At 48.8% G+C, this 16,905-nt stretch overlaps 1 protein-coding gene across 1 annotated transcript; it reads right to left on the reverse strand.

Moving 5' to 3' along the window:
- Positions 1-2,752: 2,752 nt before the first annotated feature.
- EFNA1 (ephrin A1) lies at positions 2,753-10,423 on the reverse strand. The gene is made up of 5 exons (XM_043964706.1): positions 10,197-10,423; positions 5,709-6,007; positions 4,701-4,766; positions 4,243-4,296; positions 2,753-3,855 (listed from the first exon to the last, which is right to left on the reverse strand). The coding sequence occupies exons 1-5, from the start codon at positions 10,286-10,288 to the stop codon at positions 3,743-3,745; spliced, it is 624 nt and encodes a 207-aa protein (XP_043820641.1). The 5' UTR covers positions 10,289-10,423; the 3' UTR covers positions 2,753-3,742.
- Between the last annotated feature and the right edge of the window lie 6,482 nt (positions 10,424-16,905).

Consider the following 16,905-nt stretch of genomic DNA (forward strand, 5'->3'; position numbering starts at 1 on the left):
CGGGCTTCCCACAGTGCCTTGCACGGACATAGCAAGAGTTCCATAAATGTTTATTGATCGGTTTGACACCCAGCTCTAGAAACCTCGCCTTCCCCCCACCCACTCCTGGAATCATTTCCCTGAACACTTTGTACTGCCCGTCCCGCCCCCCCCCCAGGCAGTCCTGACCAGGAAGTGCCAACCTTTCGAGGCCCTGGCACAGGGCTTCCCACGTGGCAGGCGTGCAGTAATAATGGCAGAAGTTTGCCTGAAAATTTGAGGGCTGAGAAGTGCTCTGCAAACATTATCGCCTTTCATTTCTCACCACTGCCCTGGGAGGTGGGTGCTCCAAGTATTATTCCCATTTTACAGATAGGGTAATAATCTGACAGTAGTGATCCTACTTGTCCATTGTCACCCAGCTAGCCATTTGTCAGAGATATATTGCAGTCTAGGTTCTCCTCATCTCCCCATGTTGAGAGACCACAGGGATAGAGAGGAGGGCCTTGGATCAATTAATCAATAAGCATTTATTAGGTTCCTACTCTGTATGCACTATGTGTGAGTCAGTCCTGTGGCTGAGTGGGTAGAGGGCTAGGCCTGACATTGAGAAGCCATGAGTTCAAATCCAGCCTCAGAGAGTTGTGTGAGCCTGGGCAAGTCACAATCTGTGTGGCTTAGTCCACTGGAAAAGGAAATGGCAAACAATTCCAGTAACTCTGACAAGAAAATCCCATGCTATGGTCCACGGGGGCATGAAGAGTTGGATGGGACTGATCACTGATCGATTGAACAACAATGTGCCAAGCACTATGCCAGGCACTGACACTTCAGACAAAGACCAAAAAAGAACTAACACTTTAAGGAGCTTACGTTCTCTCCAGGAAGATACACACACATCTAGCCATGTACAAAGCATATACCAAATAAATGAGGGACAGGACCAAGCATTTATTAAGCACCTATTACACGCCAGGCACTATGCTAGTGCTTTACAAATCTGTTAGCTTTTTTGGGGGGATAGAAAGATGAGGGGGAAGAAGGCACTAGCAGCTCTAGGGACTAGGAAAGGCTTCATGTAGGAGTGGGCACTTGAGGTAACCCCTTGTAAAGGAATCTAAGCTATGTAGATGAAGAATGTGTACATTCCAGACTTGGGGGACAGCCATGACCAAAGACTGAGGTCTGAGATAGGAGTATGAAGTAGAGGGGTGAGTAGTAAGGACAAGTTGGAGTGCTTGAAGGGGAGTAATGTGGAGGTAACAGGTTAGGAGTTGGGTTACAGGGAAATCTGGCAAACCTGGGCTGAAGTTCTGACTGCCACATACTGGCCTCATGACTGTGGGCAAGTCACTTAACCACTTCTGATGCTGAGGCAACTGGGAACAGAGATTACAGATTAGTTGTTGATATCTCATCTGCATAGGTGGAAGGGTCCACATCAGAACCGACACACCAAATAATATAATCAATTCAAAAGCAAGTATGAAATGCCTACAGTGTACAAGTGCATTTGCTGAGTTTGGAATTCTCTTTCCACCTCCCACACAGTCTTCATAGTAGTAGAGATGTGGGGTACCACCCACATACCATAGTGCTGGCGTTACCCCCATGCCACAGCCCTGACTCACCCTTTCCCAGCCCAGATCAAGACCCCAGGCAGTTTGAGCACCTGAACCCCATAAATCCAAGGCTTCTGACCAAGCATACTCCAGTATCTAAAGGGAAAAGAAGGAGAGCCTAGGATAAGTCCCTTTCTATGCTTCCGGAGGGCAACAGAGAAAATAACCTCAGAAAAGGAATGGGAATTCAGAAGGGGTGACTCAAGGAGAATGTACTAGGCTCCCACTCCCACAGAGAATGAAACAAAGGCTGACGTGTAGAAGAAATAACATGAACCTGGACACCAAGAGCTTCTTGGCTAGAAATACTACAATCACAGAAGGTTGGAGCTGCAAGTATCCTGATTCCCATCTTACAGAGGAGAAAACTGGAGAGATGGTGGTAGGTAGGGCAAATCAGGAGAGGCACTAGTGTCTTTCTTAGCACTCATAAAGAGATCAATCATAGACACAGAGCTGAAAATCGGTGTCAAGGTCAGATGACCCAGTGGTGGCAAAGAATTGAAAATTGAGGGGATGCCCATCAATTGGGGAACGGCCAAACAAGCTGTGGTATAGGATTGTGATGGAATAGTAAACTATTGTGCTGTAAGAAATGATGAGCTGGTTGATTTTAGAAAAACATAGAAAGACTTCCATGAAATAATGAAGGGTGAAATGAGCAGAACCAAGAGAACATTGTATACAATAACAGCAATAATGTCCAAAGAACAACTGTGAATGACTAAATTATTCTGAGTATTATAAATACTCAAATCAACTAGAAAGGACCTGTGAAGGAAGATGCTATCCACCTCCAGAGAAAAGAATTGATAAATAGAAGTAATGTAGATATACTATTACACACACACACACACACACACACTTTGTGTCAATTGGTGGCCTTCTCTAGTGTGGGGTGGGGAGGGAAGGAGACAGTTCGGAACTTAAAAATATAACCAAAAAGTTAAATTAAATTTCTTTTTTTTTTTAATTAAGTGAGGCAATTGGGGTCAAGTGACTTGCCCAGGGTCACGCAGCTAGTAAGTGTTAAATGTCTAAGGCCAAATTTGAACTCAGGTCCTCCTGACTCCAGGGCCGGTAGTCTATCCACTGTGCCACCTAGCTGCCCCTAAATTAAATTTCAAAAACAGATAAGATGCCTCCTTTTTCAGATGAGAAAACTGAGGACCAGAGTGGTTAACTGATTTTCCTAAAACCATCAAGCTAGTAAGTGACAGAACCAGGATCCGGATTCTACCCAATTCCAAATCCAGTGTCCTTTCCTCAATACTACATTGCTCCCAGAAGAGGAGAGACGCCTAAACATTCAGGTTGGGGGAGGAGTGGTCCCATGAGGACAGAGAAGGAGCCTGGCAGGGGCTCTGACCTGTGTACCAAAGGGGCAGAGGGAAGTCCAAAAAACATGACACACAATTTCAGTCTGACAAAAAGCACGTGTAAAAACGACAATAACAAACTTTAGTTGTAGAAATCTCTCCAGGGAGAGATTTTACATACAAACGTATATATATATATATATATATATATACAGTGGGCACTGCCCTTCTACACAGAACAGGTTGGGGCACTGCCCCTTCTTGCCTGCCTGGCATCACTCTGGCTCTGAATTAGGAGAGCCCAGGCTGTAACCCCCCTCTTCTGCCAATATGGCATTACAGATGGAGATGTATGTGAGTGTGGAGGGAAGACAGACTCTGAGCACACACCCAGTGCTTCCTTCTCCCCATCTTCCCACATGAAAAGCTCAGTTTCTCTTTCTCCTCCTTCTCCTTTAGAGTCTTGGCCACACCTGGGTCTTCTATGGAGGAAATGACTGTTCCGTGCCCAGGGTCCATCCAGAAGCTCCCCACTTCTAAGAAGAGCAGCTGCCCTTGGTTAATTTCAGGTTCTTGATCTTTGGCAAAACAGGAGGAATGAAGAGAGCTGTGTCCTCCCAACTATGGGGGCAGGAAACAAGTTGGCACTGCCAATATTTCCTGACACCCCTAATACTGACCCATGACACCAGGGTGGCAGGTTTGTACTATGCCGGAGTTCCTTGGGCAGAGGATTCCAGTTTTCTCCTTTGGAAAGGGGCCATTACCCCATCCTTCCCCAGCCCAGTCCTAGTCCTCAAAAGCTGGGTTTAATGCCCACCCTCAGGGGGTATGAAGCAGCACGAGAGGTAGAAGCAGCACAACCCAGGCGATTGGAAAGGTCCGAGGGGCAGCACTGTATCCAACGCTATGCAGGACCTGGACATTTGCATCATCTGGAAGGAGGGAGAGAATAAATCAGATTCAGAGATGGTACGGGTTCTAGAAATTATATAATTCAATCCCTTTATTTTACAGATGAGGAAAACTCAGGTGTGGAGAAGGGAAATACCCTTCCCTGGTAGGAAAACAGCAGACAGGGAATTCAAACCCAGATCCTTTAACTCCAGTTGTCTCAGGGAGCACGAAAGAGGGAAAGCACACAGCTGGTGTAGAGATGCTTGTCATGCTGCCCTGTCATCTCTATCACCAAACCCCAATGCAGTCAAGACCAGAAGCTCACATCAAGTGTGGGCTGCCCCCAGTACCCTAATTCTCCTATCTGCTACTCTCTTCCTCTTCTGACCCACCCCACCCCTTTCTCATTAGGGTCTATTACCCACCTGCTGAAAATCGATTCTCATTCTGTAGATTGGCATCCACCTGGGGGCTGTGAGCTGGAAGGTAATGAGAGGAGAGTGATGAGAGAGCAGACACATTGATGTGACAGATGGGGTGGGGGGAGGGGGAGGGAAGTGCCTATTCTGAACAAGCTGGGCAGCCACAGGAGTCTTCTAACCCACCACCACTCTAGGTCCTATGATCTAGACCTTCAAATTTGGAGAATCATATAATTCAACCCTTTCATTTCTCAGTTGAGTAAACAGAGGCTCCAGGAGCTTGTATATGCCCAGTGTCCCCTATGCAGCTAAGTAAACAAGTCAGGATTCAAATCTGAGTCTCCTTATTTCAAATTCAGTGCCTCTTCCCACTTTGCCTCCCATCCTTAGGTCATGAGGCCCATCATGGTGTGATGCTAAGGGGTGGGCAATAGAACCACACAAACAGCCAGAATACTCACTGATTTTGCCATCAACAGTCACTTTCAATTTCAGACACTGGTCTCCATGGTGATGGATGGGTTTGGCTGCAAAAGACACCCATATTGTGGTGAGGAGGGAGCCCCCCTCAAAAGAAACTCTTGGTTCTACCCATTTGTCCCCTGTTTGTCCTAGCACTGGGCTTTCTTGATGCTTCTAAGGAAATGCATTTCTAAGACTGTTGATGATACTTGGATATTAATGGTTTCCTTAATGGATGAATGTGCCTGGGTATTATTAATGATCTGTTTATGTGCTCCAGAGTCTCTGGCCTCTTAGCCTGGAAACCAACTCCCCAAATAAGCAAAAGTAGGGACATAAAAAACAACCTGTTGTAAAGCTTTAAGGAGAAGGGTAATTGAAATAAGAGGTGTTGCCAATCTCCCTAGCTGTCCCTCTGATCTGGAAAGGGGAAAAGGAATGGAGAGTCTAAGAAAAGGAGCCTTAAGACATTTTAGAGTATGTGTTGTGACTGGTTGCACTTGAGATTTGAATATCTATCTCACCTTGTTGTGTTGGTGCTATTATTTTTGCTTTCCTGTTTTATGTGTGCCTAGACTCACAAAACATTTCTTTGATCCCGTGCAGTCTAAGGTGGGTGGACTGAGGTGTTTGGTTTAGGGAACCCCTGACCTCTGATGCCTGCAGAGTAGAGTCTGAGCAACCTTTGAAAAACTTAGCCCCGGGGCAGCTAGATGGTGCAGTGGATAGAGCACCAGCCCTGGAGTCAGGAGGACCTGAGTTCAAATCCGGCCTCAGACACTTAACACTTACTAGCTGTGTGACCCTGGGCAAGTCACTTAACCCCAATTGCCTCATCAAAAAAAAACAACTTAGCCCCAGTGAGTTCCTGGCTGCCCTCCCCATTCCCATCCGTCAGAGTACTCATGCTCTAGCCAAGACCTCTGCCCCTCCCCAGAGCTCTTCTACATCGTGTTCATTGCTTTTCCACACTGTTCACCCCATGCCCAATCTGCCTACCAACTCACAGATATAGTAGTAGCTGTGTCCCTCCTCAAACTCCATTCCCAGGGTAAAGGGAGTGTAGCGTTGGAACTTCTCAGATAGCTTCTCAGGACCATGCTGGGCACTGGGCTGGTTGCACTGCCATCGCACCTGTTCCTTCTTGGATTTCGGCTGGCACAATTGGTATTCCTCATGCTTCACCAGATACAGCGTATAGCGCTCCATGGCATCTGGGGCCACAGACTCATCCTCATAATGTGGGCAGATGATGTCTAAGTAATCATTCAGTCGCACATGGACTGTGTAGTCTTCACTCTGAAACCTGCACATGGAGCAGGGGAAAAAAAGGGGTGGGGGGAAGGTGGGTCAGCTTTCATCCAGTAGTAAAATCGTAGAGTTCAAAGAATCTGATCTATGACCACTCCTCAAAGAATTCCTTCTGCAGCACACCCAACAGGTGGACAGCCAACCTCAGCCGCAAGACCTCCAGTGAAGAGGGAAGGCGTCCTGGTTTTAGATATTATTTTTTAAAATTTTATCTGTGATTTTAGCTCGATTATCTGTTAAATGCCTCCTCCTCAGTTTCATGCCATTGTCTGAAAATCTCTCCAGAAAAGATCTAGATGTTGCTTTTGTCCCCTAAATCTCACCATGAAAGCACTAAATGCTACTGTCATTCCCTAAATGTCTCTCCACTAAATCCCAAATATCAACCTCTCAAAGTTGTTCTCATTGTTCAGGTATATCCAACTCTTTATAACCCCATTTGGGTTTTTTGGGGGGCAAAGATGCTAGAGTGGTTTTCCATTTCCTTCTCCAGCTCATTATACAGATGAGGAAACTGAGGCAAACAGTGACTTGCCCAGGGTCACACAGCTAATATCTGAGACCACATTTGAATTCAGGAAGAGGAAGCCTCCTGACTCCAGGCCCTGTACTCTATCTACCAAGCCACCTAGCTGCCCCCTCCATAGTTCTCTACACAACCCCCCAGTGTAGGTTTTCTTAACCTAGGGTCCATGAACTTCTGTTTTGAATATTTTGACAACTGCATATCCATAAAACTGGCTTCCTTTACAATATCATATATTCTATTTTATGCATTTGAAAATATTCTGAGAAGGGATCCATAAAGGTTACCACACTGCCAAAGTAGTCCAGGACACCAAAAAGGTCGAAATCAGAATATTTTCATTTTTGCTTTCTCCCTATCCTCCCTTTTCCCCTGGATCCCCCCATCAGCTTTCAAATCTTCTCCCAAATGTACCCTAACATTGGCAGCCCTGTCCTACTGATAGACATCCAGTACCCTCATTCTGTATCCTATGCTTCTGTCTGATAGGTAGAGAGGAGGAGAGAGTGGGGGAAAGAGAGGGGGGAAGTGAAGGGGTGGGAGGTGGAGAGAGAGAAAGAAGGAGAGGGGAGAGGAGGGAGGGAGATTGATATCTGTGAAGGATATGTGGACCAGTGGTACCCTAAAATACTTATGGCACACCCCACAAATGTTAACTACAAGGACTGTCTCTTTTTTTTTTTTTTGGTGAGGCAAATGGGGTTATTAAGTGATTTGCCTAGGGTCACACAGCTAGTAAGTGTTAGGTGTCTGAGGCTGGATTTGAACTCAGGTCCTCCTGAATCCAGGGCCTGTGCTCTATCCACTGTGCCATCTAGCTGCCCCCAAGGACTGTCTCTTACAGTTGGCCCCTGAACTGCCCCATCCCCACCCCAGGTGCTCTAATGTGATTGCAGCCCTATCTCCAGTTCAGTTCTAAATCCCACAAATGTCGACCTGACTCATCCAATAAGGCTCCCTCCCCAGGACCACAGTCCTCCCAACTCTGCCTCCGATCTCCCCAAATCACCTTCACCAGCTCCCTCAGCTATCTCCAAAACTCCTCTAAGTCATTGAAATCTATGCTCTCTCATTCCCACACCTCTCCTTTCTCCCTTCTCTTCCTCTCTTCCAAAATCTCTCCCGACCAATCCTGCCCACCCACAACTCTCCATGCCCTCCTAACCCTGTATACCCTTGCCCAGAATTCCAGAAATTCTGACGTTCTCTGATTAGCAGCAGCCCCCTCTCTGCTTCCTTCCGAGGAGGAGCTGGTCCCCCTTCCCCACCTGTCCCCCTCCCCACATTTGCCCCCGGGCTTTACAGGCTCCAGCCTGACTGCCCATTTGCCCTTCCCCCCACAGACCCAGACACCTGGCTCCAGGCCAGGTGGGGTCCCAGTGGGAAGAGTAGCTGTCTCAAATGGGTCAGCCTTCCAAAAGGTTCTCAGCCACAACGACCAGAACTGGAGAAGGGGAGGCAGCCTTGCTTGCCTACTTAAACAAAATCATTGCCTGGGGGGGAGGGGGTAGGATGGGGGGAGATGGGGACAAGGCATACATGCCAAAGAGATTTAAGTGGGTACCAGATGCTTGTCACATGGAGCACTGGTGCCCAGCACCACCCAACACCCAAGACCAGGTATGAGCTTGTCCAGCAGGGCCCTGCCTGCATCCAGACTGGGCATTTCCCAGGCCCTTCCCCCACCTCAGGGAAGAAAGAGAGAGAGAGAGAGGCTTTTAAAATTCCTCTCTGGAGAGATAAACATAGAAGCCATTTCAGAACAGGTATTTCAGCTCTGGGGCAGGCGTCTCTCTCCCTTTCCCCATGACAAGCACTGACTCACTCCCTCACTGCCTCCACCACTAGCCCCAGCCCCAGCGCCCCCCAGAGCCTGTGAGATGTGCCAAGGTGGCCGTTCTCTGCTTAAGTACCCTGGTGCTAGTCAAATTGTCCATCCATGCTTGGGCACCCCCAAGAGCCAAGGGACAAGCCTGTGTAAGCACTGCACAGCAGGGCCTCAGTCCCCATGCCTAAGGCCAAAAGAAGCATGTGCCACTTCAGATCAAGGCTTTTGATTCCTAACACTGCTCTGGTCAGGAGGCTTGGAGAGGGCTGCCCACTACCATTAATCACCAATATAAGCCCCTTCAGTGCCCATCTCTCACGAATATCTCAATGTGTTCCAAACTGGGCCCAGCCTCGACACCAGCCTACATTCACTTCCTCTGGGCCCATTTTCTGGTCTAGAATCTGGTTACATATGTTTGTTCTTGTGGGTGAGATGGAAAGGGGAAATGGGTTGGCTTGACTGGGGAACCCCTCACTCGCTCTTTGATTTCACTATTACTCTCCTTCTGGGAAGTGGGGGAGGAGAAAGGGGGGGAGATTGGCAAGGAAGAGGCTCCTTCCTGAAAGAGAGGAAACCTGGGAACTTGGGAACGGAAAAGGCCGGGGCTCCCCCCCTCCCTGCTAATGGTTTCCTGCTCCCCCTCCCTCTAGCACCTGGCACTGGGCACAAACAAGGATTTTGTACTCTGACACTGTGGCAAGACCAGGTCAGGAGAGTAAATCCTGGGAAAGGAAGGCGGGAAGGGGCAGGCTCGGCAAGTGGCCCTGGGCAAGAGGGCATTGGCCTTCTGGGATGACAACAGGCTGTGGATCTCCCCCCTCCCCACGGCACAGGATTCAAGGAAACAGGCTGTGTCGAAGTGGAGCCTAAGGCACCGGCCAGATTCTAGGGTTGGTGGAGAGGAATGATGAGGCCCCAGCAGCCCCAGCCCATGCCTACTTCTCTGCTCCCTGACCTCCACCTTTCCAGTGCTCCCCCAAAAACAGTTCTCACAATTTCTAAGGACTCTCATACAGGAACAAAGGAGCCGACACTGTCTCCAGTCCCTCCCAATACCATTTGCCTCCTAGCTTCAAACCAGTCGGGAGAAGAATTAACTCCTTCCCACCCATTTTAACTCTTTCCTGACATCAGTGCCTGGGTCTTTCCCTCCCTTCCTAGCTCATCTGTACCCTTCAACAACCACTCTTCCCAAGTGTTCTCCCTGATTAGAACTTTGCAAAAACAAACACCCACCAATCTTTGGCCAGCCTGAATCCAGCGTATACCACTCACGTCCTGTTTCAGGTCTCAGTAGATGGTATATGCCCCATTTTGGCCATAGTCCCAGCCCACCCTGAGCAGAGAACACTTTCCTCTATGACAACAAACTGATTTGTGCCAGGTTTCAGGGAGAGCATCTAAATTACAAGTAAGAGAGGACTTTGGGAGTATTTGGTAGAGGGTCCAAAAGTACTCTCCATGCACAGGGCCAGTATTGGGCATGAGGTGTTATTCCACGAAGAGAATTTGTGACTGTTAGGCTGGAGTGGGGGGTGTCTAGGACCCCTAGACTCACTGACTATAAAGTCTTGGGGGTACTCAAAGGCTATGGGAAAGCACAAGAAAAACTAGGTTATGGGGGGCAGGAGGAGGGAGGAAGAGGATGCTCCCTGAGGGACTATAAGAGAAGGGGAAAGGTTCACAAAATTATGCCTCTCACATCCCTCTAACAAAACTCCCAGAAATGGGGAGAGTAGTTGTGGATTCTCTGCACTTGCATCTGCCTGGACAATGTCAGTTAAAGTGCCCAAGTATCAGGGCTTGGGGAAGGCTGGGGAAGCTTACTTGGGATTTGAGCTGTTCCAGAAGACGGTGTGTCGGTCAGCGGAGGCCAAACTGCAACATAAGCCCAAGAGGGGAACCCAAAGTAACTCCATAACGTGGCGCCGGGCCGTGCCAGACTGGGCCAGGTCTGTGTACGGAGAGTTAGTGCGGGGAAATCTTTTATAAGAGTCAGGAGCTCTTGTTCTTTTCTGTGGCTGCAGTCCAGGAACGCGCTAACAACTCTGGCCCCTTAGCCCCACGGCTCCGCCTTTTGGGGCCGACACCGCCCCAGACACCCCGCCCCGCCCCTGCCCAACCCCGCCCCGCCTCGCGCTCCTGGCCCTGTGGGGTAGGGAAGGGAGAAACCTGAGGAGCCGAGCCCGCGCGCGCCTGTGTGTGTGTGTGTGTGTGTGTGTGTGTGTGTGTGTGTGTGTCTGTGTCTGTGTGTGTGTGTGTGTGTGTGTGTGTTGGTTGGGGGTGATGTGGGGTCACTAATGCAAACGGTGTGCCTCCGAAGGTTTCAGTATTTGCTTATGTCTTTGTGGGTTTGTACCTTGTATTTCTGCATTTGTGTGCGTAAATCTTGGGGGGGGTTACTATGTCAGTGGGAAATTGTGTGTTTTGTTGTGAGGTGTGTGTGTGTATGAGAGGGAGAGAGACAGAGAGACAGAGAGAGAGGCAGAAAGAGAGAGAGAAGAGAGATGCTTAAACATTTTTGTGTGTTTGTGTCGGGGGACGGGGGTGGGGGGGGAGGGAGCTCTGTTTACGCTGGGGTATCTAGACAACTTTGTATTGTTACTGGTTGTAGATGTGATGTATAGTAAATGATAACTCCAGAGCTCTTAAGCTTGGTTAGCTGCTCCTTCCCATATCCCTTCCCCCTTACCTCTCTATCTCCCTTTCCCTTTCCCTCCCCTCCCCCCAGTCCCGGACTCTGCCCGGGTCACTTACTTCTCCCGGCTCCTCTCACATCAGGCTTTGTTTTTGTTAGGTTTGTTTGTGTTGGCTTTGTGTAAAGGATTGTGTCATCCCTGAAATGCCGGGAATTGTGCGTGCCTGTGTGTGTGATCATAAACGACGATGTATATATGCGATCATTTTTCGCTTTCAGGTATAAGCATTAATTAAACGCCTGTTGTGTGCTAGGCGCTGTGCTAAGCGCTGGATGTGGGTATTTCTGTGTGAATGTGTATGTTTGCTTCACTACAATAGTGATTAACTTGATGATAGTGCTTGTATGTGCCTGTGCCTCTGCATGTGGTTTCGTGTGTACTCATGTATGTATTTATGTGCGAATGTTTGACTTGCAGTTATGTTAATTTCATGTTTGTGAATGTGTATGCACATGGATTATAAAGGTCTATATATGCCGGAGATAACTGCTTGTGAGTGAGTGTAGATGGGAATGTGTGAGAATAGCTGTGACTAGAAGAAGCCAGAGGTTAAGGGCAATACAGGTGCAATGTTTGTGTGTTCTATTTCTGGGGAATGTACTACACACACTTAAATGTGTGTACCTAACTGTGCGGGTCACTGCGTATACCTATCTGTGTGTGGTCCCCTATCAGTGTCTCCCTCGGTGTCTGGCGTCTTCCTCCCCCTGTGGCCTTAACCCAAGTACGTCGCTAGTCTCCTCTCCCCGTATCTGAGAGGAAAGGGGAGGGGGTAGTGGCTTATTTACTCCTCAGCCACAGTCACGGGGCCAGGTCTGTCTCGCTCCCTGCTCCCCGCCGGGACAGAGCGCTCACGGCCTGTCAGCGTGGGGCCCGCACGTGGGCCTTCCTGTCTGCGTGTCCTGGGAGGAGAGACTAGACGATGGGGCGTCCGAGGTTGTAACCCCATCCCGTCGCCCCTCCCCCTCTTTCCCACGCGGCTCTCGAGCCCTTGCAATCTCACCCCTTTTACAGCCAGCCTGGCCGCTGCCCCTGTAATTACGCGCTTGGGGCCCGACGCGGCGGTCGAGTGCAGGGCTGAGGAGGGGGCGGAGAGGGGGTGGTGGTGCGGTGCACGACCCTTCTCCTAATCTGGGCTGGAGGTGCCGGGATCGGGACCCAGAAACTGGAGCTGGATCTGACGCCCAAAGTACCCACGCCCACTTCTCGTGACACAGAACAACTCCTGCCCCTCATGCCTTCCCCCTTCTTTGGGCTCCGGCTCCGCCTTCTTGTTTACTTCGTGGCGAGTCTGGGGCAGCGACCCTGCCCTTCCAGGTGCCAGGGGTCAAAGTCTCCTTGGGTGACGTGGGATCTTGGTTCGTGGGGCCAGGCACGCACGCGGACGGGGCAAGCGGACTCTTAAGTTCCCTCTTCATGGTCTTCTTTTCTCACTCCCTGCAGCCCTATTTCTCTGGCTCAGGATGTGCAGATTACGGGGGAGGGCGAAAGGAGGAGCGGAGTCGGGGGGCGGGTGTAGGGTTGCTGTGTGAAGTCCTCGGGCTCCGCTGCTCCATGCCGGGCACCCGTTTGCGCTTGTCTTGGCTCTGTTGGGCCAAGCCCGCTCCTCGCCTAACCGGTGCTTACTGCCGAAGGGGGTTGTGGTGGGGGACAAAACTGAAAATTTTGAGAATCCAGCGGTGCTCCCCTTTTCTGCTCCCTATGGAGGGTGGAATAGAACCCTGATGTAATTGTGCAGAGGTGCAGATCACAAGAAGGGTTGGGGGACTTCACATACCCACCCCAGCCCACTCCCCGTCGTATAACCCTATCCTCTACCCCCCTGCCTGAACCCAGGCTATTCCTGGTGGACAGAGAGGCACTTTGATGGAAAGATTGGCATCTAGAAAAACACAGCGGGGAGACCAGCCAAGTGAGAAGCTGAGAGCAAGACTGATGGAGACATGGGCGGAACCTCTCTCCCTTCGCCCCTGGCCATCACCCTAGCTGCCGCCACCCAGCCCGCTGTCTTTCACCGCAGTGACCTCTCACCGCAATGACGTGGGCAGCGCCTATAAGATGCCTCCCCCTCCCCCCAGGCTAAGGTTTATGCTTAGTGGTGTGTGTGTGTGTGTGTGTGTGTGTGTGTGTGTGTGTGTGTGTGTGTGTGTGTTGGGTTTTTTTTTTTGGGAGGGGGGACAGGCAGCTGTCTGAGTCGTCAGTCTGTCTGAGTCTGACTCAGGATTTCCCACGAGAATTCTTGGGGGAGGGAGAGGGAACTTATTAGCCAGGTATGCCAGCTTCACCTTCTTTACTACAGGCCTAGAATAGGGCCTTACATGCCAGTGTAAAATGCCTGGTCCATTGAACTTCCCACTAAACCGGGGACAGCTAGACCTGGAATAAGAGGTTGCCAGTCTGGTGCAGACAGAACTTCCAGGGTTGCTACTCCCTTGCCCCAGGGCCCTGTGGTTTTGGGGTGGTGAAGGCACGAGCTGAAGGGCCCTGAAGCACCATCTAAGACACCTTAACACCTCCTGGGCAGCACTGGTCACTAGGGTGGAGCAGTAAAGTGTACCAATCCCATGCCTATGAGAAGTAGGTGAAGGGGAATGTGCCCACTCGCTGCCGTGTACCAATGCTCAAGTGCCCCTGTCTTCGCAGCCTGGACTAGTGTTTCACTTCCCCCAGGGGTTTACCAGATCCCCAATTTCGGGAATTGTGGGATTGGACAACAAGTACTTATCCAATACCTATTATATGCCTAATATTGGGTTGAAAAATCCCTCCCTGTTACACCCTAGATTTTGCTACACTTTGTCCCTTTGACCCCTTCTTCTCAAGAGCTTTCCTTTTCTTGCTTTCCATTGCTCCTGATACCCTATCTGTGCTGCTCTATCACCAAGTTTTCCCTCTGCTCAGGTCACACCTGCAACCTGGTCTGCTTGACTAGGCTCCCTAGGGGACCAAGGGCACAGTGCCAGGCAGTAGAAGGTGCCAGAATCCAATATCAATTGCTCCTTTGTCTTTCTGGGTTGCTGACCTCCTCCTTCACCTTTACTTCTGCTCACAGGCCACACCCCAGTTGGGAAGGGGAAGGGACCCTTAGTAGGGGCCCCCGAGTTCCTAGAAGTTTTTGAAACAGGAAAAATATTGATGAGAAACCAGCCTAATTTCTGTTAGGGATGTAAATAATCTCTTTCCTACCCACCTACTCAGTGCTTGAGGGAGTAGAAACCAAGGAGAGTGAGGTAAATTCCAACCCCTAACACCTGAGAAGGTACCAGCCTTAGCTTCTCCTAAGGCAGTGTGATCCAGGAGAAAGATGAAATTGGAAGTCAGTGTTCTTATCCCAACTGCAGTCATAGAATCATGGGATGTTGGGACACTGAAAGGACACTTTCTGATGATACCCTTTACACCAGAGAAGCACTTTTAGTGTTACAAAATTCTGTGGAGTAGATGTCCTTAGATACCACAACCCCACCCCACCACCCAATTGCTCTAAATAGGAGACAGAGAAGAGAAGTGAATTGTTCAGGGTCCAGAGAGCGAGTTATTGGCAGTCAGAACTAGAACTCAGGTCTCCCAAACCCAGCCCTGTGCTGTCTTCCAGACTGCAATTGTTTCTTCTACCACTGATAGATAAAGGAATCATTGATGAGAAGTGATCATTCCATTGTCCCTAGCCCCTCCCCTCCAGATGAAGTTTCTCCAGAGGAAAAGATCAAGATGTTATGGGAAGGGGGCAGCTAGGTGGCACAGTGGGTAAAGCACCGGCCCTGGATTCTGGAGTACCTGAGTTCAAATCCGGTCTCAGACACTTGACATTTACTAGCTGTGTGATCCTGGGCAAGTCACTTAACCCCCATTGCCCCCCCCCCAAAAAGATGTTGAAGGAAATTGAAACTTCGATAAATATAAAGATTTGTTCAAGTTTATCCTGGAGAAGAAAAACAGGTGGGATATAGCTGACTTCAAATTTCCAAAGAGCTGTTAAATGGAATTGGGATTAGATGTATTTTTTCATTCGCCTCTCCATCAAGAGAGCTAGGTTCACTGGATAGAAGTTGCAAGGAAGCAGATTTTTGCTCAGTCTGAGGAAGAACTTTCCAACAATTAGAACTGCCCAGCAGTGGAATGGTATGCTTTGGAAGGTAGTATTCTGGACACCATATCCCTATTTTGTTTTTTGGGTTTTTTTTTTGTAAGGCAGTGGGGGTTAAGTGACTTGCCCAGGGTCACACAGCTAGTAAGTGTCAAGTGTCTGAGGCTAGATTTGAACTCAGGTGCTCCTGAATCCAGGGCCAGTGCTTTATCCACTGCGCCACCTAGCTGCCCCCACCATATCCATATTAAGAAACTTAAAATTACATTTATTTCCAGCTGCCTGCAACAATATTGACTCACAGTGAACTGGTTTTTTCTAACAGAAATTTCTGCCTCACTGTGTGCTTTTCCCTCCTCCTGCCCCCATCCACTTACCTCAGAAATCTTGTAGTCTTTTTGTTGTTGTTGTTGTTGTTGTGGCAATGAGGGTTAAGTGACTTGCCCAAGGTCACACAGCTAGTGTCAAGTGTCTGAGGCTAGATTTGAACTCAGGTCCTCCTGAATCCAGAACTGGTGTTTTATCCATTGTGCCACCTAGCTTCCCCAAGTCTTGTAATCAATGCAGTTGATTTTTTGAACCCCTACTTTAGGACTTTATTTTATCCTATTAAACGTCATCTCATTACATTTGTCTTATTGTTCGAATCTGTTAAGACACTTTTATATCATCTATAAATTGGTTAAGTATACCATCTATATCTTGACCTTCAGCTTTGGTAAAAATGTTGATCAGATGGGGCTGAAGTCAGAATTGGAATTATACTATATAGAACTCCCTCCAGATCGTCAATTCATTAAGCAATACTGTTTGGGTGTGGTCATTCTGTCAGCCGTGAATCCATCTAGCTATACTTTCATCCAGCCTTCATCTCTCCACCTAGCCCAGAAGAATGCTGTGAGACTTGGTCAAGTGATTTTTGCACTTAGCACTGTATTTATCTAGGCCTGTTATAGGCTGTGGATTCCATGGGCTTGCTTTGTTAGTGTTCTGAAACTCAATTCCTATGTCTGAATCTCCCTTTCCAGTGCCCCAAACTCTCCCTCTCCCTCTCCTCCTCCTCCCATACACACACTTTTGTTTTTGTTTTTTATCTTCAAGTTCTCTTTTGGACTAAGAAGAGAGTTTGAAATAATAGTCAACACACTGGAAAAAAATTTGAGGGACCAAAAAGGTCATAGGGATTGGGTTCCATTCTTGGCTCAGGTGTCATTGTTAGTCTCCTTTTCTTTCAAAGTATCTGCATTGGTTGTGTATGAATGAAGAGCTACAAGGGGGAGGATGCTCCACTTAGGGGATTTGGGGAAAAATTTCTGAGTCAGGGAAGTCAGAGAGGGTGGGAGAATGAGTATGTCCTTTTTCTGATGAATGTAAAGATACAAAAAGTATGCTATAGGGAGAACTAGGGAGATAGAGATAGACATAGAGAATATGGTACATGTAGAGCTAGAAATAGGGACGGGGATGGAGTCTGTACATGCTTGCCTGGCTCCCCGCTGCACTTGGCCACTCTCGTTCCTTTTGAATCCTTCCTCTTTCCCCATTACTTAAAAACCTGATCTCTATAGAAACTACAGTCTTCTGGAGAGCAGGTAGTGGGAGGAAGGAGGGGAAAGGAGGGGCAGGAGTTGCCTATTGCTGTAACATAAGGGGGGGGGGAGCAGCAGGCGATTTGATGCCTCCTCCTCACACAGCTAGTTTCTTCCCCATGCCAAAGAAAGAGGACAAACCACCCAATCAAACTAGTTCT

The sequence above is a fragment of the Dromiciops gliroides genome, chromosome 4 (genome assembly GCF_019393635.1).
Source record: "Dromiciops gliroides isolate mDroGli1 chromosome 4, mDroGli1.pri, whole genome shotgun sequence".
Lineage (NCBI taxonomy): Eukaryota > Metazoa > Chordata > Mammalia > Microbiotheria > Microbiotheriidae > Dromiciops > Dromiciops gliroides.